This window comes from Capra hircus, chromosome 4 (assembly GCF_001704415.2).
Source record: "Capra hircus breed San Clemente chromosome 4, ASM170441v1, whole genome shotgun sequence".
NCBI classification, from domain to species: domain Eukaryota; kingdom Metazoa; phylum Chordata; class Mammalia; order Artiodactyla; family Bovidae; genus Capra; species Capra hircus.
The window spans coordinates 42,900,829-42,917,979 of record NC_030811.1 but is presented as its reverse complement, the minus strand read 5'-3'; the positions used below and the strand labels follow the sequence as shown (position 1 = coordinate 42,917,979).

Sequence of the window (17,151 nt, the reverse complement as noted above, 5' to 3'; positions counted from 1 at the left end):
AGACCTGCCAAGTGGAGCTGCCCTGCAGTCTTTCTTCCCCACCTCTCTCCCTGGCACACAGAAAAGCAGAGAGTGGGTTCGGTACTGTCTTTCTGTGAATGCAGATTTCACCATTAGAGTCCCATGGCTTTCTCTTTTTTCCCCAACTGTCAAGCTGAAGAGAGACCAGCTTTCCCTGCCTCTCTTCCTGGGCATCATTCTCTCACCAGGCCACCTACCCATCCCCCCTCCTTGCCAAGCATTTTGTTAATTACTTGTGATGGATTCCAGCTTCTCCCACATCCAAAGTATCTAGCCCAAGAAGTCTGCTCTCGAGTGGCTGACAAACCCCTGTCCCCTCCCTCCAAGCCTGACTGCCTCCTTCTGAAGGCACTTTTATGGTGGGGGCAGCACATGTATACAGCTGGTGGTGGGCTGCCCTTCCTGGTCCTTTGTTCCCCATGGGCTTTCAGCTCAGCTCAGCCTGGTCCTTCCTTTGAAACTATAGCTTCTTCAAAGAACTGTTTTGTACTCCCTTTTTTCAAGGATGAGGTTACCCATTCTGTAATCCAGGCAAGCATCTCAGTTTTAAGTTTTAGTTTCTCCTGGAAATCCGAGTCGAGTTCCCTGATGTGAACAGGAGTCCAAGGTCCCTGGAGATCTTCAACACCTGTAACATCCTCCCTTGCTCTGTGAGCTGCTGAAAACGAGTCCTCCACCTAGGGCAGCACAGTAACAAAGCAGGCAGCGGACTAGAGGTGGGTTAGCATTGGTTGGATAAGTCTCTCATGCCCCCACGTGGAACGAATGAGATATGGACTGACTATCTCGCAAAGAAAGGACCATTAAGAGGGTTCTTGACTCTGGCTGCAGTTCCCATACAGGGTACAAGTGGCCACTGCCATGGGAGCTTTCTGTCCATGTGAAGAAATCTGCCACAGGCTCAGGAAGGAGGTACAAGGGTTAGGCAGTGAACACACTTTCTGACATGCTTTTCTGTAGCTGTGCCCTCTTCTCAACAACTCTGCCTTCTTGCCTAAGTTTTCCTCCTACCTCATGCTGAGCCTAAACTTTCTAGATCCTAAGATAAAGAAAGTGAAAGTGAAGTCACTCAGTCATGTCTGACTCTTTGCCACCCCGTGGACTGTAGCCTGCCAGGCTTCTCTGTCCATGGGATTCTCCAGGCAAGAATACTGGAGTGGGTTACCATTTCCTTCTCCAGGGGATCTTCCCAACCCAGGGATCGAACCCGGGTCTCCCGCATTGGAGGCAGACGCTTTAACCTCATTCCTGGGCCCTAGTTGCAGCCTCTTGATATCTTATCTCCACTGTTTCTCATTCAGTTCAGTCGCTCAGTCATGTCTGACTCTTTGCGACCTCATGGACTGCAACACGCCAGGCTTCCTTATCCATCACCAACTCCTGGAGCTTTCTCAAATTCATGTCCATCGAGTCGGTGATGTTCTCATTCTTTCAGAGGCCTCTCTAACCTCCATAGAAATATCCCAAATTACCTTTCTGTGAAGGTCAGTTCTGTTGATCAAGATTCAGCAAAGAGATCTTGGGGTTTACTTTTTTATGGAAGATACTTCAGCTATGGCTCAGTGTGTTGCTTCTGTCTCTTTAACTCAGCTGTCATCACGTGAAAGCCTCTTCCTCTCCCGGGCGAGAGACTCTCTTTCAGTCACCTGCCTGGGGAGAACACAGGGGTCCCAATCCCCTTCTCAGGTTTCATCAGCCCGAGGTGCAGCTCGACTCGTGTTACTTTCTTGCTCATAGTCCTCCTAAAAGGAAAGAAGATGATCTGCTTTCCTGTCCCTTCTCTTAAGATGTGGAAACTGAACCCCAGAGACAATGACCTTTTTCTTAAAACAAGGTTGCAGCTCCCTTTAGTGAAGTGCCTGGGGGCTGCAGCCAGCCTTCTGCCACTCTCCTGAGCGTCCACCCTCTCACCCTGGAGTCTTCCAGGTCCAGACCCTTCCTGCCTCTAGGCCTGGTCTCCCACCATGCTCTTCTGTGCTATCAAATTGCGTGGCTAACTTTCCCCTAACGTTCCTTGTTCTCCTACTTTGTTATTGGGCTCAACCCCAATGCTGCTTCCTCCCAGAATTCTCACACACAAGTGCTCCCTCCTCTGGGGTCCCTTGGCTTCAGGCTGCCTGTCCTAGGACATGAAACTCTCAAGCTGGCATGAACCCTTCCCTTGTAAGTTGTCAGCATCCAGAGGCTGAGTCTTCATCACTGCAGTCTTCCTGGAGCCCAGTACCAGCAGTGTTCACACAGTGCAGACCTCTCAAACGTTGTTGTTCAGTCACCAAATTGTGGCCAACTCTTCATGACCCCATGGAATATAGCACAACAGGCTTCCCTGTCCCTCACCATCTCCCAGAGTTGGCCGAAGTTCATGTCCATTGAGTCAATAATGCCATCTCAATCATAGCTAAATACAAACGAATGAATCTTGGATGCATACTGGAACCAGGAAGTTACAGTGAACTTTGGGAAGTGTGTTCTAATTGCCCACTGTGATTTCCAGACTGTAGTTTGGACTTTATGACAGTGGCTTTACCTTTTACCTTGACATGAGTGGGTTCATGGGGACTGAACAGAAAAGTGCAGCCAGAGGGATCCAGAGCTCAACACTGGGAAATCTTTGCCATAAAGGTCCACATGGTAAATATTTTCAACTTCATGGGTCATACAACTACTGTCCAAATGACTCAACTCTGTTGTTGCAGCATGAAAGCAACTGTGCCCATTACATCAACGAATGTGACTGTGTTCCCACCAATCTTTACAGTCAGTGAACCCCAGATGTGGCCTGCAGGCTGTACATTGCTGACTTAGATGAGGGAACCTGGCCATGTGGCTTAAATTCTGAGTCTGTTTTATCATTTGTTAAAAAGGTTGAATGAAAAGTCCTTGTGTGGAAATGACAAGAGTAAGTGAACTAGGGGAGGTAAAACTCTTAGCACCAAGCCTGCAGCATCTTGCTTGCTTCAGTTCAGTTCAGTTCAGTCGCTCAGTCGTATCCGACTCTTTGCGACCCCGTGAATCACAGCACACCAGGCCTCCCTGTCCATCACCAACTCCCGGAGCTCACTCAGACTCACGTCCGCTGAGTCGGTGATGCCATGCAGCCATCTCATCCTCTGTCGTCCCCTTCTCCTCCTGCCCCCAATCCCTCCCAGCATCAGAGTCTTTTCCAATGAGTCAACTCTTTGCATGAGGTGGCCAAAGTACTGGAGTTTCAGCTAGTCAATAATTCATATGGTTAAATGTCAGCCAAAGAGACTTTCCAATGTTAGCAGATCATTCTCATCCCACAACTTAAAAAAAAAAAAAGGAAAGAAAGAAAAGCTAGGCTTAAAGCCACTGGAAATTAACAAAAGTAACTTCAGATACCTGAACCTATTCCATCCAGGGCAGTGCTGGCCTCAGGCCTGGCTGGACACAGGTTTTGCACATGTTCTTCCTTCTGCCTGGAATGTCCTGCCCTCCCTCGCTTGCCTGTGCCTGCGGAGAGTCCTTCTCAACCTCCAGGCTTCAGCATATTCTTTCAGGAAGCCTTCCCTGACTTCTCACTTAGAAAATCTTCTCCCTACACAAGCATTTATTTTTTTAAAAAAATATTTGGCTGTGCCAGATCTTAGTTGTAGCACACGAGAACTTTTAGTTACGGCATGTGGGATCTCGTTCCCTGCTCAGGGATCGAACCCAGGCCCTCTGTCTTGGGAGCATGAAGTCCTAGCCACTGGACCACTAAGGAAGTCCCTGTCCTATTTTTCAGTTTCTACTTGTCGTTTCTTTTGTGAGGAGCTGTGATTGGAGAGCTGAGTGCAGCCTTCAGAGAGAGGAGTATCTGGGAAAGGCGTCAGTAGGGAGTGGCTGGGGCGGGGCAGGAAACCAGGATGGTTCCAGATGCCCCAGAAGGCGAGGGCTGCTGTAAACGGAAGAGTAAGACCGCTGCTCTGTCTTCTCTCTCGCCTGTTTCCTCCCGTCTCCTCTTCCTTCTCCCTCTGCAGTTCCTTCCAGTTAGTACAATGAATGAATGTTTCCATCTTGGATCTCTTGACCAAACAAAAAACAAGCTGGATTGTCAATACCAATTAGTAATCACATAGCCCATGACAAAAACTGTTTTCTGGACCAGGTATAGTAAGGCTGCTCTGAACCCTCTGCTCATCTAGACGTCAACCTTCTGGCTTCCCCATCTGTCTTTCCATTGCCCGGTTTTAGCAAGAATCCTAATAAATTCCTCAATAGCTGATCAGATTCCTTATCCCTCACCCTTCATATCTGATCTTGCCAGCCTGCCTTCGGCAAGAATCATCTCAAGTCAGAGTAGTCAACCCCCCCCCGCCAACACCTGATGTTTCCTCTCAGCGATTTTTCATCCACTGACCTGCTCATGGCTATAAATCCCCACTTGCCCACACTCTGTGCAGAACTGAGTCCTGTTCTGTACCGAGGTCTCTCTTCCCCTTTTGCAACTGTTCTGAATAAAATCTGCTTCTACTTCTTTACTGTCCAGCTCTGGTCTTCTTTGCTACCCACCCTACTTCCAGTATCAAATAGGGCCAATATTTTGAAACAGTCAAGTTAAGAAGCCCAAATGGGAGAGACTACAGCACTGTATTTTGGTTATTGAATCTGTAACACTTACCTCATGCTAGATGCAGCTGAGCATACAAAAACAGATACCATACTTCCTGGCCTTGAGCAACATTTGATGTGGATAATAAAACAAGAGAACCAGTGGGCCAATATTTATTACAAATTATTTTATGTGGCAAATGAAAGAAAAACCATAAGGATTTTTTTTTTCAGATTTAATATATTTGCCTGCTTTACCAACTAAGGTGATGGAGTGATAGAAACAGAGGTAGAAAATGGAGTTTGCCTCCATCTCACAGATTCCAAAATAGTTAAAGCTCACAAAGGCAAGTAGGGAGCAGGAACAAACCGAGAGAGACATTGACAGAAGCAAGACTCTTAACACCAACTTAGAAGATGCAACAGGGCCACCAGTGACACGAAAGAGCAGCTTCCTAGGACTCCACTCTGCCTCAAGGTCAGCAGACAGAACTGGACACGACTCCAGAGGAGCCAAGGGCTGCAGCTACAAACACGCGTGGCTCCCCTGGCCATCTCCTCCTGGGTCTCCAGTCTCCTCTCCAGGCAGCCTTCTTAGTTCTCTACCTAAACCAGAAACCTAACCATGCACACCCTCACCCCCCTGCTTTAAGTAAAACCTTTTGGTGCCTCTGCACAGCCTAACTCCCCAGCCCTTCACCTGGTCTACAGGGCCCCCACCATCAGCTCTGCCTCCCTGGGACTCCCACTTCCAGACCCAGTGCCCCAGGGCACCGGCCAGGCTGTTCCCCACTCCCTTCTGTTCATCCTGCTCCCGGCCACAATGCCGTCTCCTCTGACCTTCACATGGTTGACCTCTTCATCATCAGGACCTGGCATGGACATCTTCCCTGAACCCTTTTCCAGATGGCCAGGAGCACTCTGGACCTCCGGCAATGACTAGTTTATGTGACTTGCTTCCCTTTGGACATTGAGTTTTTGAAGGCAGTGGCTACATCTTCCTCATTTTTGGGATCTCCAGCACTAGGCATGATCACCCAGTTTGGTGGGACAGGGGTTGGGGGCACGTGGGTGGAAAGAAGGTTTTCCTGGTGGCTCAGATGGTAAAGAATCTGCCTGCAATGTGGGAGACCTGGGTTTGATCCCTGGGTCAGGAAGATCCCCTGGAGGAGAGCATGGCAACCCACTCCAGTGGTCTTGCCTGGAAAATTCCAGGAATACAGGAGCCTGGTGGGCTACAGTCTATGGGGTCTCAAAGAGTGAGACATGACTGAGTGACTAAGACTTTTCCAAGGCAGGGAATAGGGGTCAAGGCACTGTTTCTTGGTGATTTAGCATATGAGTGGGCTTTAAAGGCTGGTTCTGCTGTTTACTATCTGGGTGACTTCAAAGAAGGTTTTCAAAGATACTAAGGAAAACATATCTGATAACACTCAGTGGCAGGGCCACTGGGAAGCCTGAGTGAAACCAGGCATCTTAAAGCATTTAGCACTGCTCAACCAAGGTTGGCTGCTTGTTTTTTTTCATTCCCATGGGAGCCCCCACTGGAGGCCCCAACATAGCTGGTGACAATAAGCAAATCCTGTTTACCCAAGACATGTTTAATGGTAAGAATAGGGAGAAAGGTCACCTCTCGATAAAGATCAGGCCCCGGTTTTGCTGAGCAGAGCAGCACTGCCCCTTCCCCTCACTGCTTCGAGCAGCAGTGTTTCTGGATCTCTCCTGCGAGCCACAGGCAGTGCAGGATGCGTTTCTTCTCGGCAGCCAGCTCCTCTTCCGAGAACTGGCCCAGGAGTTTCTGGACAAATATATTCTGATCTTTCAGGAAAATATTCTTATTGATGCCTACGTTGGGCATATTCTCCAGGGACCCAGATCTGAAATGGAAGCTTAAACGTCTGTTTCGCTTTAGGCCAGGTGCTTTCTCTTCAATCCAGGTCAGCGGGCTGCAGAGGCAAGAGGCACAGTGTTAAATTCACTGAGGGCACATGGATGCTTGCTGGCACCTGAGCACCCCCTGCTAGATCCTCCTGTGAGCCCATCTCTCCTGCAGCAGCTGCATCCCAGCCTCCACCGGCCCTCCAGAAGCCATGGCGACTGTTGGCAACTCTACTGACCAACGGTCCTTTTATTCAGTTTTGCCACCAGGCAGGGGAATCTGTGCAATGATTTTGGTGTGAATATCAGTTCATTATTCAGGACTTTCTACCCTGAGCCCTGAGAATGCAGACCTGAGGTTCTGGAGCAAACTGCTGTTTCCAAGTATATGTGCATTTTTATGGGAAAGAATTCTTAGAGTGCTTTCATCCCATTTCAAAGAGGTCTGTGATCCCCCGCACATGCCGGAAAAGACTAGACACTCTCTGCCTGCTCGCAAAGCATTTGTTTCCATTTTACATGTGCCCCCCAGGTCAAGGTCAAGGTCAGCACTCAGAAAAATCTCCAGTCCTAATGGGACATACCCCACTTCTCTAAAGTTTCTCCTTTCTCTGGGTTTACCTCTTCTGTCTTTATAGTAGATAATAACTGTGTTACCTGCTTAATCAGAAACAGAGAAGCCTAATCAGGCCTTTGATCTAAAGAAGCTTCACTGAATAATATGACAGCAAAAATACAAAATCTGCTTTAAAAAGCATTCTAAAAACAATACAGCATTGATTTAAAGACTTTTACAAGAAAAAGGAAAAAAATCCATAATTCTTTCACCTAAATAAAAACCTCTTCAGTTTGAGACAATCCTTTCAAGTATTTGTCTATAGTCAAGGCTATGGTTTTTCCTGTGGTCATGTATGGATGTGAGAGTTGGACTGTGAAGAAGGCTGAGCGCCGAAGAATTGATGCTTTTGAACTGTGGTGTTGGAGAAGACTCTTGAGAGTCCCTTGGACTGCAAGGAGATCCAACCAGTCCATTCTGAAGGAGATCAGCCCTGGGATTTCTTTGGAAGGAATGATGCTGAAGCTGAAACTCCAGTACTTTGGCCACCTCATGCAAAGAGTTGACTCATTGGAAAAGACTCTGATGCTGGGAGGGGTTGGGGGCAGGAGGAGAAGGGGATGACAGAGGATGAGATGGCTGGATGGCATCACTGACTTGATGGACGTTGAGTTTGAGTGAACTCCAGGAGTTGGTGATGGACAGGGAGGCCTGGCATGCTGTGATTCATGGGGTCGCAAAGAGCTGGACATGACTGAGCGACTGAACTGAACTGAACTGATGTGGTATATAAACCCTAAAGTATAACTAATTTTTGACTATGTTTATTTAAAAATATCATCCTACAGATACTGCTATCTGCATATCATGGACAACTGATTATATAATTCGTTTACTATTTTATTATTGCCAAATATTCAAGCTCTTTCCAATTTTAATTTAATATGGATAGCCTGCATTCAAACTTTTCACACATATACACATAAGTTTTCCTTCCTTCTTCTGGGAACAAAGTTTCAGGAAGTCTTAAGAGGACTTGCTCTGGCTACTTCTCTTTGCCTTCCCGTCCTTACTTCTACAGGGCTGAGTCAGGGTCAAGGACAAGGCAATCTGGTTGGACGGCTGTGATATGAACAGAGAAAGGGTTCAATCCTGAGCAGGCATCAGGGTCTTGTCTCCCATTACCCTTCCTCGGATTCCTTCCCCCTTCCCCCCAGGGTGCAGGCGGGCAGGTCCAGAATGGGCAGTTTAGACCAGTGTTGCTAATGGACAAAGCGGAACTACCTTTTGTTTGTTCTCTGCCTCTAGAGGGATGGGACATAATAAAGCTAAATATACAGGTGTGGGGGGACTTCCCTGGTGGCCCAGTGGTTAAGACTCTGTACTTCCAATACAGGGGGCATGGGTTCGACCCCTGGTTGGGAAACTCAGGGAACTAAAGTCCTACATGCTGTGAAGCATAAAACAAACAAACAAACAGATATAAGGTATGAGGTTGCAAGAAAGGGGCCCAGACGGATCACTTAAGATTCTTTTGAGTGCTGCAGGAAGCTCAGGGTAAACGAACCCTCCCTTCAGCTTACCGAGACCTACACTAGAGAGTGAGTAAAATGTTTAAGAGAAAAATATGTGAAGTATATAAAGGGGGAACCATGCCAACACCCACACATGCTGGGAAACATCAAGAGAGATGTGGACAGAGAAACTTCCTCCTTTTGTGGTCCCGCCTACTCAAAACTTGGTTATGCTGTTTCCTGTTCATATATATATGTGTATATAAATATATATATATAATTTTTGGCCGCACCATGCAGCATATGGATCTTAGTTCCCTGACCAGGGATTGAACCTCCGCCCACTGCATTGGAAGCGGGGAGTCTTAACTACGAACCATCAGGGGGAGTCTCCCTGTTCACATATTTAAGTGAGGACATCAGCTGTTGGGACTTTACTGTCAATTAGAGAGGAGCTAAAGGTGGCCCCGGGCCCATCCATGTTCTGGGCTTGGACAACTCTTAGCTCTAGGCCTCCCGACCCAAACCACAAGCTTGGACTCAGATGGCTCCTCTGGTCCTCTCTGGAAACCTCCACTTGCAAATATCTGCATTCACCAGCCTGAGCTCTGACTACCTGCAAAAATGCTTCTTACTTCTTACCTTCCACATGAAGGTGTACACCCACAGCCACACTCCTCTAGTCAGCATGTGTCTCAAGCACTGCAGAGGTGGCAATTTCTAACTGTGTTCTTCTAACAGGACGAGGGGGTGGGGGGTGCACCTGGCTCTGGTCCCAGCCCTACCAACCAGCTTCAACAAGAGGACTGAAATGTGCACCTCTTCTATATAGGTTTGGGTTGAAAAAGTGTTTGAATGCTTATTTTTACAAAGTTTGGAAACTGCTAGTAAAATGGAAAGAACACAGATTGGAAGTGAGCTGCACTGGGTTTCCCTGGATGATCTGGGGCCTGAGGCTAATGATACCTACTTCACTGATAGGTAAGGATGAGGTAAAGATAAGGCCCGATGTGTTTTCAATGATATTCCTTTTTTGTGCCCTTCCTGTGCATTGTGGAGGAGAAGGTGTGATCATTCGAGGACTGAAGACAGGCTGCTTGAGCATGATTCTCACATAATCATTTATTAGCTGTGTGCCCTTGGCGAGTTTCTTAACCTCTCTGAGTCTCGGGTGATCATAATTTCCCAAGTGATCATAGTAATGCCCGTTCCAGACAGTTGGTATAAACATTATATGAGAAAATTCTTATAAAAGCGCTAGGCCCTGGCACATAGGCGAGAACTCAGTAAACGTTAGCAAATACTAGCACTTTGTGCAACAGGGCTTCAGGCAATGACCCTGGTCTCACTGGTCCTTTTACTGTGACCTTTCAACATCATGCCTCCCCACCTCCTCAATCCCTGCTACAGCTCTGCTCTCTTCCACTATGTTGTTAGAAGGTGGCTCTAACTGAAGGAATTGTGTCTGCAAACAACTCGCAGAGGCTCCTAATGTTTTAAAGACTTGTTATGAAGCTTTTGATCTTGAAGGGTTGTTTGCTGGTGAAAGAGCTGCATTTTGTACCAGATGGGACCCATCATGATGTTGGTTTCCCAAATGGACCAAGAGGACTTGGTTTCGAAAAACAACACATCAAAGATATTCAGGTAAAATCTGCAAACATTTAGTGATTATTTCTGGCGTGTTTTCTGTCATTTATGGACGTGTGACAGTTTATGGAAGATGCTGGGAATCAGAGTATCACTACTACCCAACTGGAAGAATTATCAGGGTGTGTAATGAACCAGGATCAAATGGAGGCTTTAGCAATGGAAGAACCAACAGACACCACCTCAGTATGATCTTATAGTCAACCTGAACATCTTTGTACTATTTTAAAGTCTCTTGAACATTTTTAAATGAAAAAAAAAAAAAAAAAAAAGACTTGGTATGGAGAATAAAGAATCAGTATTTGGGGAACATTACAACAGTATGATGTGATAAAGCTGATAAACAGCTGGGCATGATACAGGCAAGCTGAGTACAATATTAATGGCAAGATCTAGGTGGTAGCTATACAGATGCTCACTGCAGAGTTCTTTCAACTTCACCAGTGCCTGCAACTTTCACAATAAAATGCTGGAATGAATGCAGGTCACAGATATAACTGGACTTCTGCTCCTATATCTGATATTGTTCACTGTGTGGCTTAGGCAACCCGCTCATATCTGTGTATTATGTCTGAGTCGCTCAGTCATATCTGACTCTTTGCGACCCCAGGGACTGTAGCCCACCAGGATCCTCTGTTCATGAAATTCTCCAGGCAAGAATACTGGAGTGGGTTGCCATTTCCTTCTCCAGGGCTCCCATAGGGAAAATTAGAATTGGATGCCTCAAGTCCAAGGGAGCTCCTGGGGGCATCTTCATTACTAGAGTGTTCCTCCTCTGTAAGGCCTTCTGACTTCCAGATTGTTTAACTGTGAGCCATTTGGGGGCTCTTCTGATCTAAACATATCTAACATATCAGATCTGTATGCTTCTCTTAACCTTATGGGGCTACTAGGAGGAAGGCGTAAAGCAACGTAAGTGAGATTTCAGCACCTGTCCCACTGCAGAAGCAGATGGCTCTTCTGGAGTCGGGGGTTGGGGTTTAGGTCCCTGGGTCTCCCCGAATTCTCCCTCATGAACACACAAGGATGTCCTTATATTGCCCGCTCCTCACAGCTTTTCCCAACCTACCTTTTGTTCTCTGTCTCCAAGCACACAGTCATCTTCATATACTGGTCTTCCTTTCGCTCTTCCAAAGTGGCAGACACGAGAGAAAGCTCCCCGAAGAGGGAGACCAGCCAGGTCAGGCGAGAGATGCCGCTGAATGCAGGGAAGCCAAACCGCTCTTCTTCCAGTGGGGCAGCTGTGGGGAAACACAGACAAGTCGGGGACTGGAGGGGAAAGGCTGATGACTTGGGGGTGACAGGGAGCCAACAGATGTGGCTGGGGATCAGAACACACAACCTTGCCTCATAGCGGGGGTATGGGAGATGATTCTTATGGAGACTTTCAGAGAAACGTCTCCCTTTGCTCCTGCTTCTGAAATTCAGTTTGTTGGTAAAATAAAATATTTCATTGGATATTGCAGGTTATCTGGCCCACAGGGAAATAAAAATGTTTCAGGCTTCTAACATGTATATGTTATGTGTGTATGCATGTGTGTGTATATATATATATACACGCACACACACACACACACACACATATATATACATGTATATATGCGGTACACACATATACATATATATTCTCTTAGTAACTTGAAGTAAAAGAAGAATTAACATATTTTAGTCCTGCAAGCCTATATTCCTATAAATATATAACTGTGTAAATTATAAGAGGGCGAAGGAATCGTGAGAGCTGTGAGGAAAACAGTAATACCTATAGACTACATCAATATCAAGATAATTGATACAGTGGTGTTTTCTTAGACTTCAATATCTATCATCTCAGGTACAACAGTATATTCCAAAGAGGATCTGGGTGAGAAACCTGGTCAAGATGTTACTCCCCTCTGTTCCCAGTCTAAATTTTAAACATAACTTCAATTTGTAAGATATCATATCTGTTACACTGATTTTTAAACCACAGATTTCTTGTAACTTGATACTGACTTAAAACAACTCATAATTATGAGTATGTTCTAAAGAAGATCACAAGCAAATCAAATAAAAAGGTAAATAATAGCAAACCAAGACTGTAAGTTTCATAGACTACATGATTTGAAATAACTAGGACCTAAGTGTCAGACTTACAGAGGAAACACAGCTCCCTCTGGGCTGGTCACTGTTTGCTCCTTCTCTTTGCAGAGGATTGAGCAGCTGTCACAAATCTGAGCCCCAAAGTCATAACTGTTGGGTCAACTTTGTGAAGCTACCCACCTCTGAGCTTCATTAAAAAAAAAAAATCTGTATGACAGGGGTAATGAATACCCACTTCATGGGATTATCCTATGAATTAACATGAAATAATGCATGTCACATACTTAGCACAATTCCTTGTGCAGATTGATGGTTATTATTTGTTGCCACAATGCTCATTAGATGGTCATTTTAAAGGATGAAGATGGATCTCAGCCTTGGAGAATGAACTTCTACAGTGGGGAAGAGAGTAGGGATGAGATGGTTAGGGTATTTGGGATCGACATGTACACTCCACTATATTTAAAATGAATAACCAGCAAAGTCCTACTGTACAGCACAGGGAACTCTACTCAATGTTATGGCAGCCTGGATGGGAGGGGAGTCTGGGGAGAATGGATACATGTATATGTATGACTGAGTTCCTTTGCTGTCCACCTGTAACTATCACACATTGTTAAATGGCTATGTGAAGTGAAGCCACTCAGTCGTGTCCGACTCTTTGCGACCCGTGGACTGTAGCCCACCAGGCTCATCCATCCATGGGATTCTCCAGGCAAGAATACTGGAGTGGGTTGCCATTTCCTTCTCCAGGGGATCTTCCTGACCCAGGGATCGAACCCAGGTCCCCCGCATTGCGGGCAGATGCTTTAACCTCTGAGCCACCAGGGAAGCAATAAAGAGTTTAAAACATACAAAGCCACAGTCATCAAGACAGTATGGTACTGGCACAAAGACAGAAATATAGATCAACAGAACAAAATAGAAAGCCCAGAGATAAATCCACACACCTATGGACACCTTATCTTCAACAAAGGAGGCAAGAATATACAATGGATTAAAGACAGTCTCTTTAACAGGTGGTGCTGGGAAAATTGGTCAACCACTTGTAAAAGAATGAAACTAGAACACTTTCTAACACCATACACAAAAATAAACTCAAAAGATCTTAAAGATCTTAAAGATCTAAATGTAAGACCAGAAACTATAAAACTCCTAGAGGAGAACATAGGCAAAACACTCTCAGACATACATCACAGCAGGATCCTCTATGACCCACCTCCCAGGATATTGGAAATAAAAGCAAAAATAAACAAATGGGACCTAATTAAAATTAAAAGCTTCTGCACAACAAAGGAAACTATAAGCAAGGTGAAAACACAGCCTTCGGAATGGGAAAAAATAATAGCAAATGAAGCAACTGACAAACAACTAATCTCAAAAATATACAAGCAACTTATGCAGCTCAATTCCAGAAAAATAAATGACCCAATCAAAAAATGGGCCAAAGAACTAAACAGACATTTCTCCAAAGAAGACATACAGATGGCTAACAAACACATGAAAAGATGCGCAACATCACTCATTATCAGAGAAATGCAAATCAAAACCACAATGAGGTACCACTTCACACCAGTCAGAATGGCTGCGATCCAAAAATCTGCAAGCAATAAATGCTGGAGAGGGTGTGGAGAAAAGGGAACCCTCCTACACTGTTGGTGGGAATGCAAACTAGTACAGCCACTATGGAGAACAGTGTGGAGATTCCTTAAAAAACTGGAAATAGAACAGCCTTATGACCCAGCAATCCCACTGCTGGGCATACACACTGAGGAAACTAGAATTGAAAGAGACACGTGTACCCCAATGTTCATTGCAGCACTGTTTATAATAGCCAGAACATGGAAGCAACCTAGATGTCCATCAGCAGATGAATGGATAAGAAAGCTGTGGTACATATACACAATGGAGTATTACTCAGCCATTAAAAAGAATACATTTGAATCAGTTCTAATGAGGTGGATGAAACTAGAGCCTATTATACAGAGTGAAGTAAGCCAGAAAGAAAAACACCAATACAGTATACTAACGCATATATATGGAATTTAGAACGATGGTAACAATAACCCTGTATGCGAGACAGCAAAAGAGACGCAGATGTACAGAACAGACTTTTTGACTCTGTGGGAGAGGGAGAGGGTGGGATGATTTGGGAGAATGGCATTGAAACATGCATAATATCATATAAGAAACGAATCGCCAGTCTAGGTTCGATGCAGGATACAGGATGCTTGGCTGGTGCACTGGGATAACCCAGAGGGATGGTATGGGGAGGGAGGTGGGAGGAGGGTTCAGGAGTGGGAACTTATGTACACCCCTGGTGGATTCATGTTGATGTATGGCAAAACCAATACAGTATTGTAAAGGAAAAAAAAGTTTAAAACATACAAAAAGGAATAAAATAAAGGATGAAGATGGATTCTGAAATGAGATTAGAGATGAATGGTTTTCCCACTTAACAATGTCACACTTCCCTTCTTGTAATGCAAGTCCTCAGGAAAGGTGGCCCAGATGCTTTAGGGTGCAGAGCTGGAGGCTCCAGCTTGTTAACTTCCTACTGCTAATGCCTTAGGGTACAGACAAATCTAAGGAGTCTGCCCAAAGGAGACTGCAGAGCTGGAAGCTCCAGGTCATTCATTCTCTACTGCTAATGGAGGTGCTCCCAGAAAGACCAACATAAATAGCTGAATATATAGTAGGCTGGATATTTTGGCTGCAGCTACTGTTCTGATAACTTGTTGGAGGAAGGAAGGGGCTATGCATATTCTATTTGCTGCACAGAGAAGTATAAAAATATTCTCTTCTCCAAGGAACCTTTTCCTCAGTCCTTTTTAAAAGAGAGCTTTCATTTTTAATCTGTAGAATATAATCTCCAATTCGTCAGGATTTCATGAGAGAAGCTTCTGTCTAATTGACTGGGCCAAAAGTATAAATGTGCTTCAGATTTCTAACACATATTTTACCCAAGGCCCACCAAGCAATCAAATCTCATTTGAGGAAAGAAGCAAAATAGATATTTTTATTGTCTGTGGCTATTTGGGAAAATTAAATTGGCCCGCAGAGACTCTTTGGCAGAAATGAATCCAAGTTCACATCCTAGAGAGCTAGGAAAGAACTCAGCCTCCCCACCTCAGACCACCCTGCCTCACCAGTTACATATGACCTGTGATCTCACCAAGGACTGACCTGTGAAGAGGAGAGACCCTTTCAGCAGGTCCTTCCCCACCACTTCTTTCTTCAGGAATGCAAACTCCTCCATCAAGAGTTCAACATGCTCCTCATGCAAGACTTTCCCTGTCATGACAAGGATGGAGTGAAAAAGGCAGTTATCATCAACTGTGTTATTTGTAGGATATACACATGAAATTATTAGGGGATCAGCTGGGCAACTTACTCTTATATGATTCAAGAAAAAGTAGTTCTCTGTACTGTATTATATTTACGATTCTGTAAGTCTGTCATTATTTCAAATAAATAATCTTCCACAAAACAAATAGTTATAGCAACAAAAATATGAGAGCAAGCCAGAAACAGCCATGGATTATGAAATAAGAACTTCTTAGGAGAAAATGAAAGGGCAGCTTACAATTAATGGACTTGAAGTCTCAACTCATGCATTTTCTCACACATATTTCAGCAGCTTTCTAAAATAACTAGTAATTTATGAAATTCTCAAGAACCATTTTGGCCTCATCTTTCAAAATAGAGTGTTTTGTCTATCTTAGAAATAATATGTGTTGTTAAATTTGGGAGGAAAATGAGAAGTAAAAATACCATGATCCTATTTACCAGAAAGAACCACTACTAAGATATTGGTTTATTTCCCTTTTGTCATTCTGCTGTGAATTATTTTTCATGATTGTGATCATACGGTAGAAACAAAACTACTTTTAGTTTTAAAGTATAAATGTAAATTCATGTCATTGTAGGAAATTGAGAAAACGTGAAAGAGCATAAAGAAACAAATGAAACCACTCAGAATGCTACCAGCTAATCATTGTTGCCATTTGGTTTCACTTGCTTTTTTTCCCCTCCAGTGTATGTGACATGATGTTGACACTGATGTTTAAGCAATACAGGAAAGATCTCAGGTCCTAGCTGAGAGATAATCGGAAAGGTAGTTTGGTAGTAGATAATCAATGTTACTGTGGGTATAAATGACCGACAGGACGTGGGCACTAGGGAACTTTCTGGAATGATAAAAATGTTCTGTATCTTGACTGGAGTAATCATTACATGGGTATATATACTCTGTCCAAATTCATTTAACTCTGCACTTAAAATCTCTGAATTTATCACAAGGCAATTCTGTCTCAAATTACAAAAACTCAGATAATCAGATGAACACCAGAATTATTATTCAATGTCTTCAGTGTTTTTGGTGTTAGCCTGTTCAGAGCTACTTTTGTAGAAGAAATAGAACGTACTTCTCAGAAATTCTTGGGTCATAGGGTTCGTGATTTGTAACTAGTTTAACCACTGATTCAAGTGCTAGAAAAGCTTATCTCACTCGTTATTTAAATATGTCAGACTTGGCAAGCTATCTCATCTGATTGGTGAGGAAACAGATGGGGCTAGAGATTCATTTTATGTGTGCCTGCCCATGAAAACAGAAATATGATTTTCCATTATATTTGTAATATTTAAAATGCAAACGGTACTCTTAACCAAGGAGTAGTAAACTATATGATACTCAATGCTGAAACTATTTTCTATGGCGTCCTGTTGGAACAGTTACGATTCTTAGAAAACTCTTTCTTGTATGAAGATGAGATCTCCATCTCTATAATTCTACCCCCTACCAGCAGAAGCAATACAACATAAATTTATTTTCTCTTTCTATGGAGAGCTTTTATTATATCTTAATTTTTTTTCCTTTACATTAAATATTTAAATTTC

General features: G+C 44.2%; 1 protein-coding gene across 1 annotated transcript in view; it reads right to left on the bottom strand.

Annotated features, from left to right (window-relative positions):
• Positions 4,797 to 17,151, bottom strand: part of BLVRA (biliverdin reductase A) — a 52,856-nt gene continuing 40,501 nt past the window's right edge. The window contains exons 6-8 of the mRNA XM_005679337.3: positions 15,439 to 15,546; positions 11,243 to 11,414; positions 4,797 to 6,521 (exon numbers count right to left, since the gene is read on the bottom strand). Of these exons, the coding sequence (XP_005679394.1) occupies positions 6,263 to 6,521; positions 11,243 to 11,414; positions 15,439 to 15,546 (539 nt within the window). The 3' untranslated portion in view covers positions 4,797 to 6,262. The remainder of the gene's footprint in view (positions 6,522 to 11,242; positions 11,415 to 15,438; positions 15,547 to 17,151) is intronic.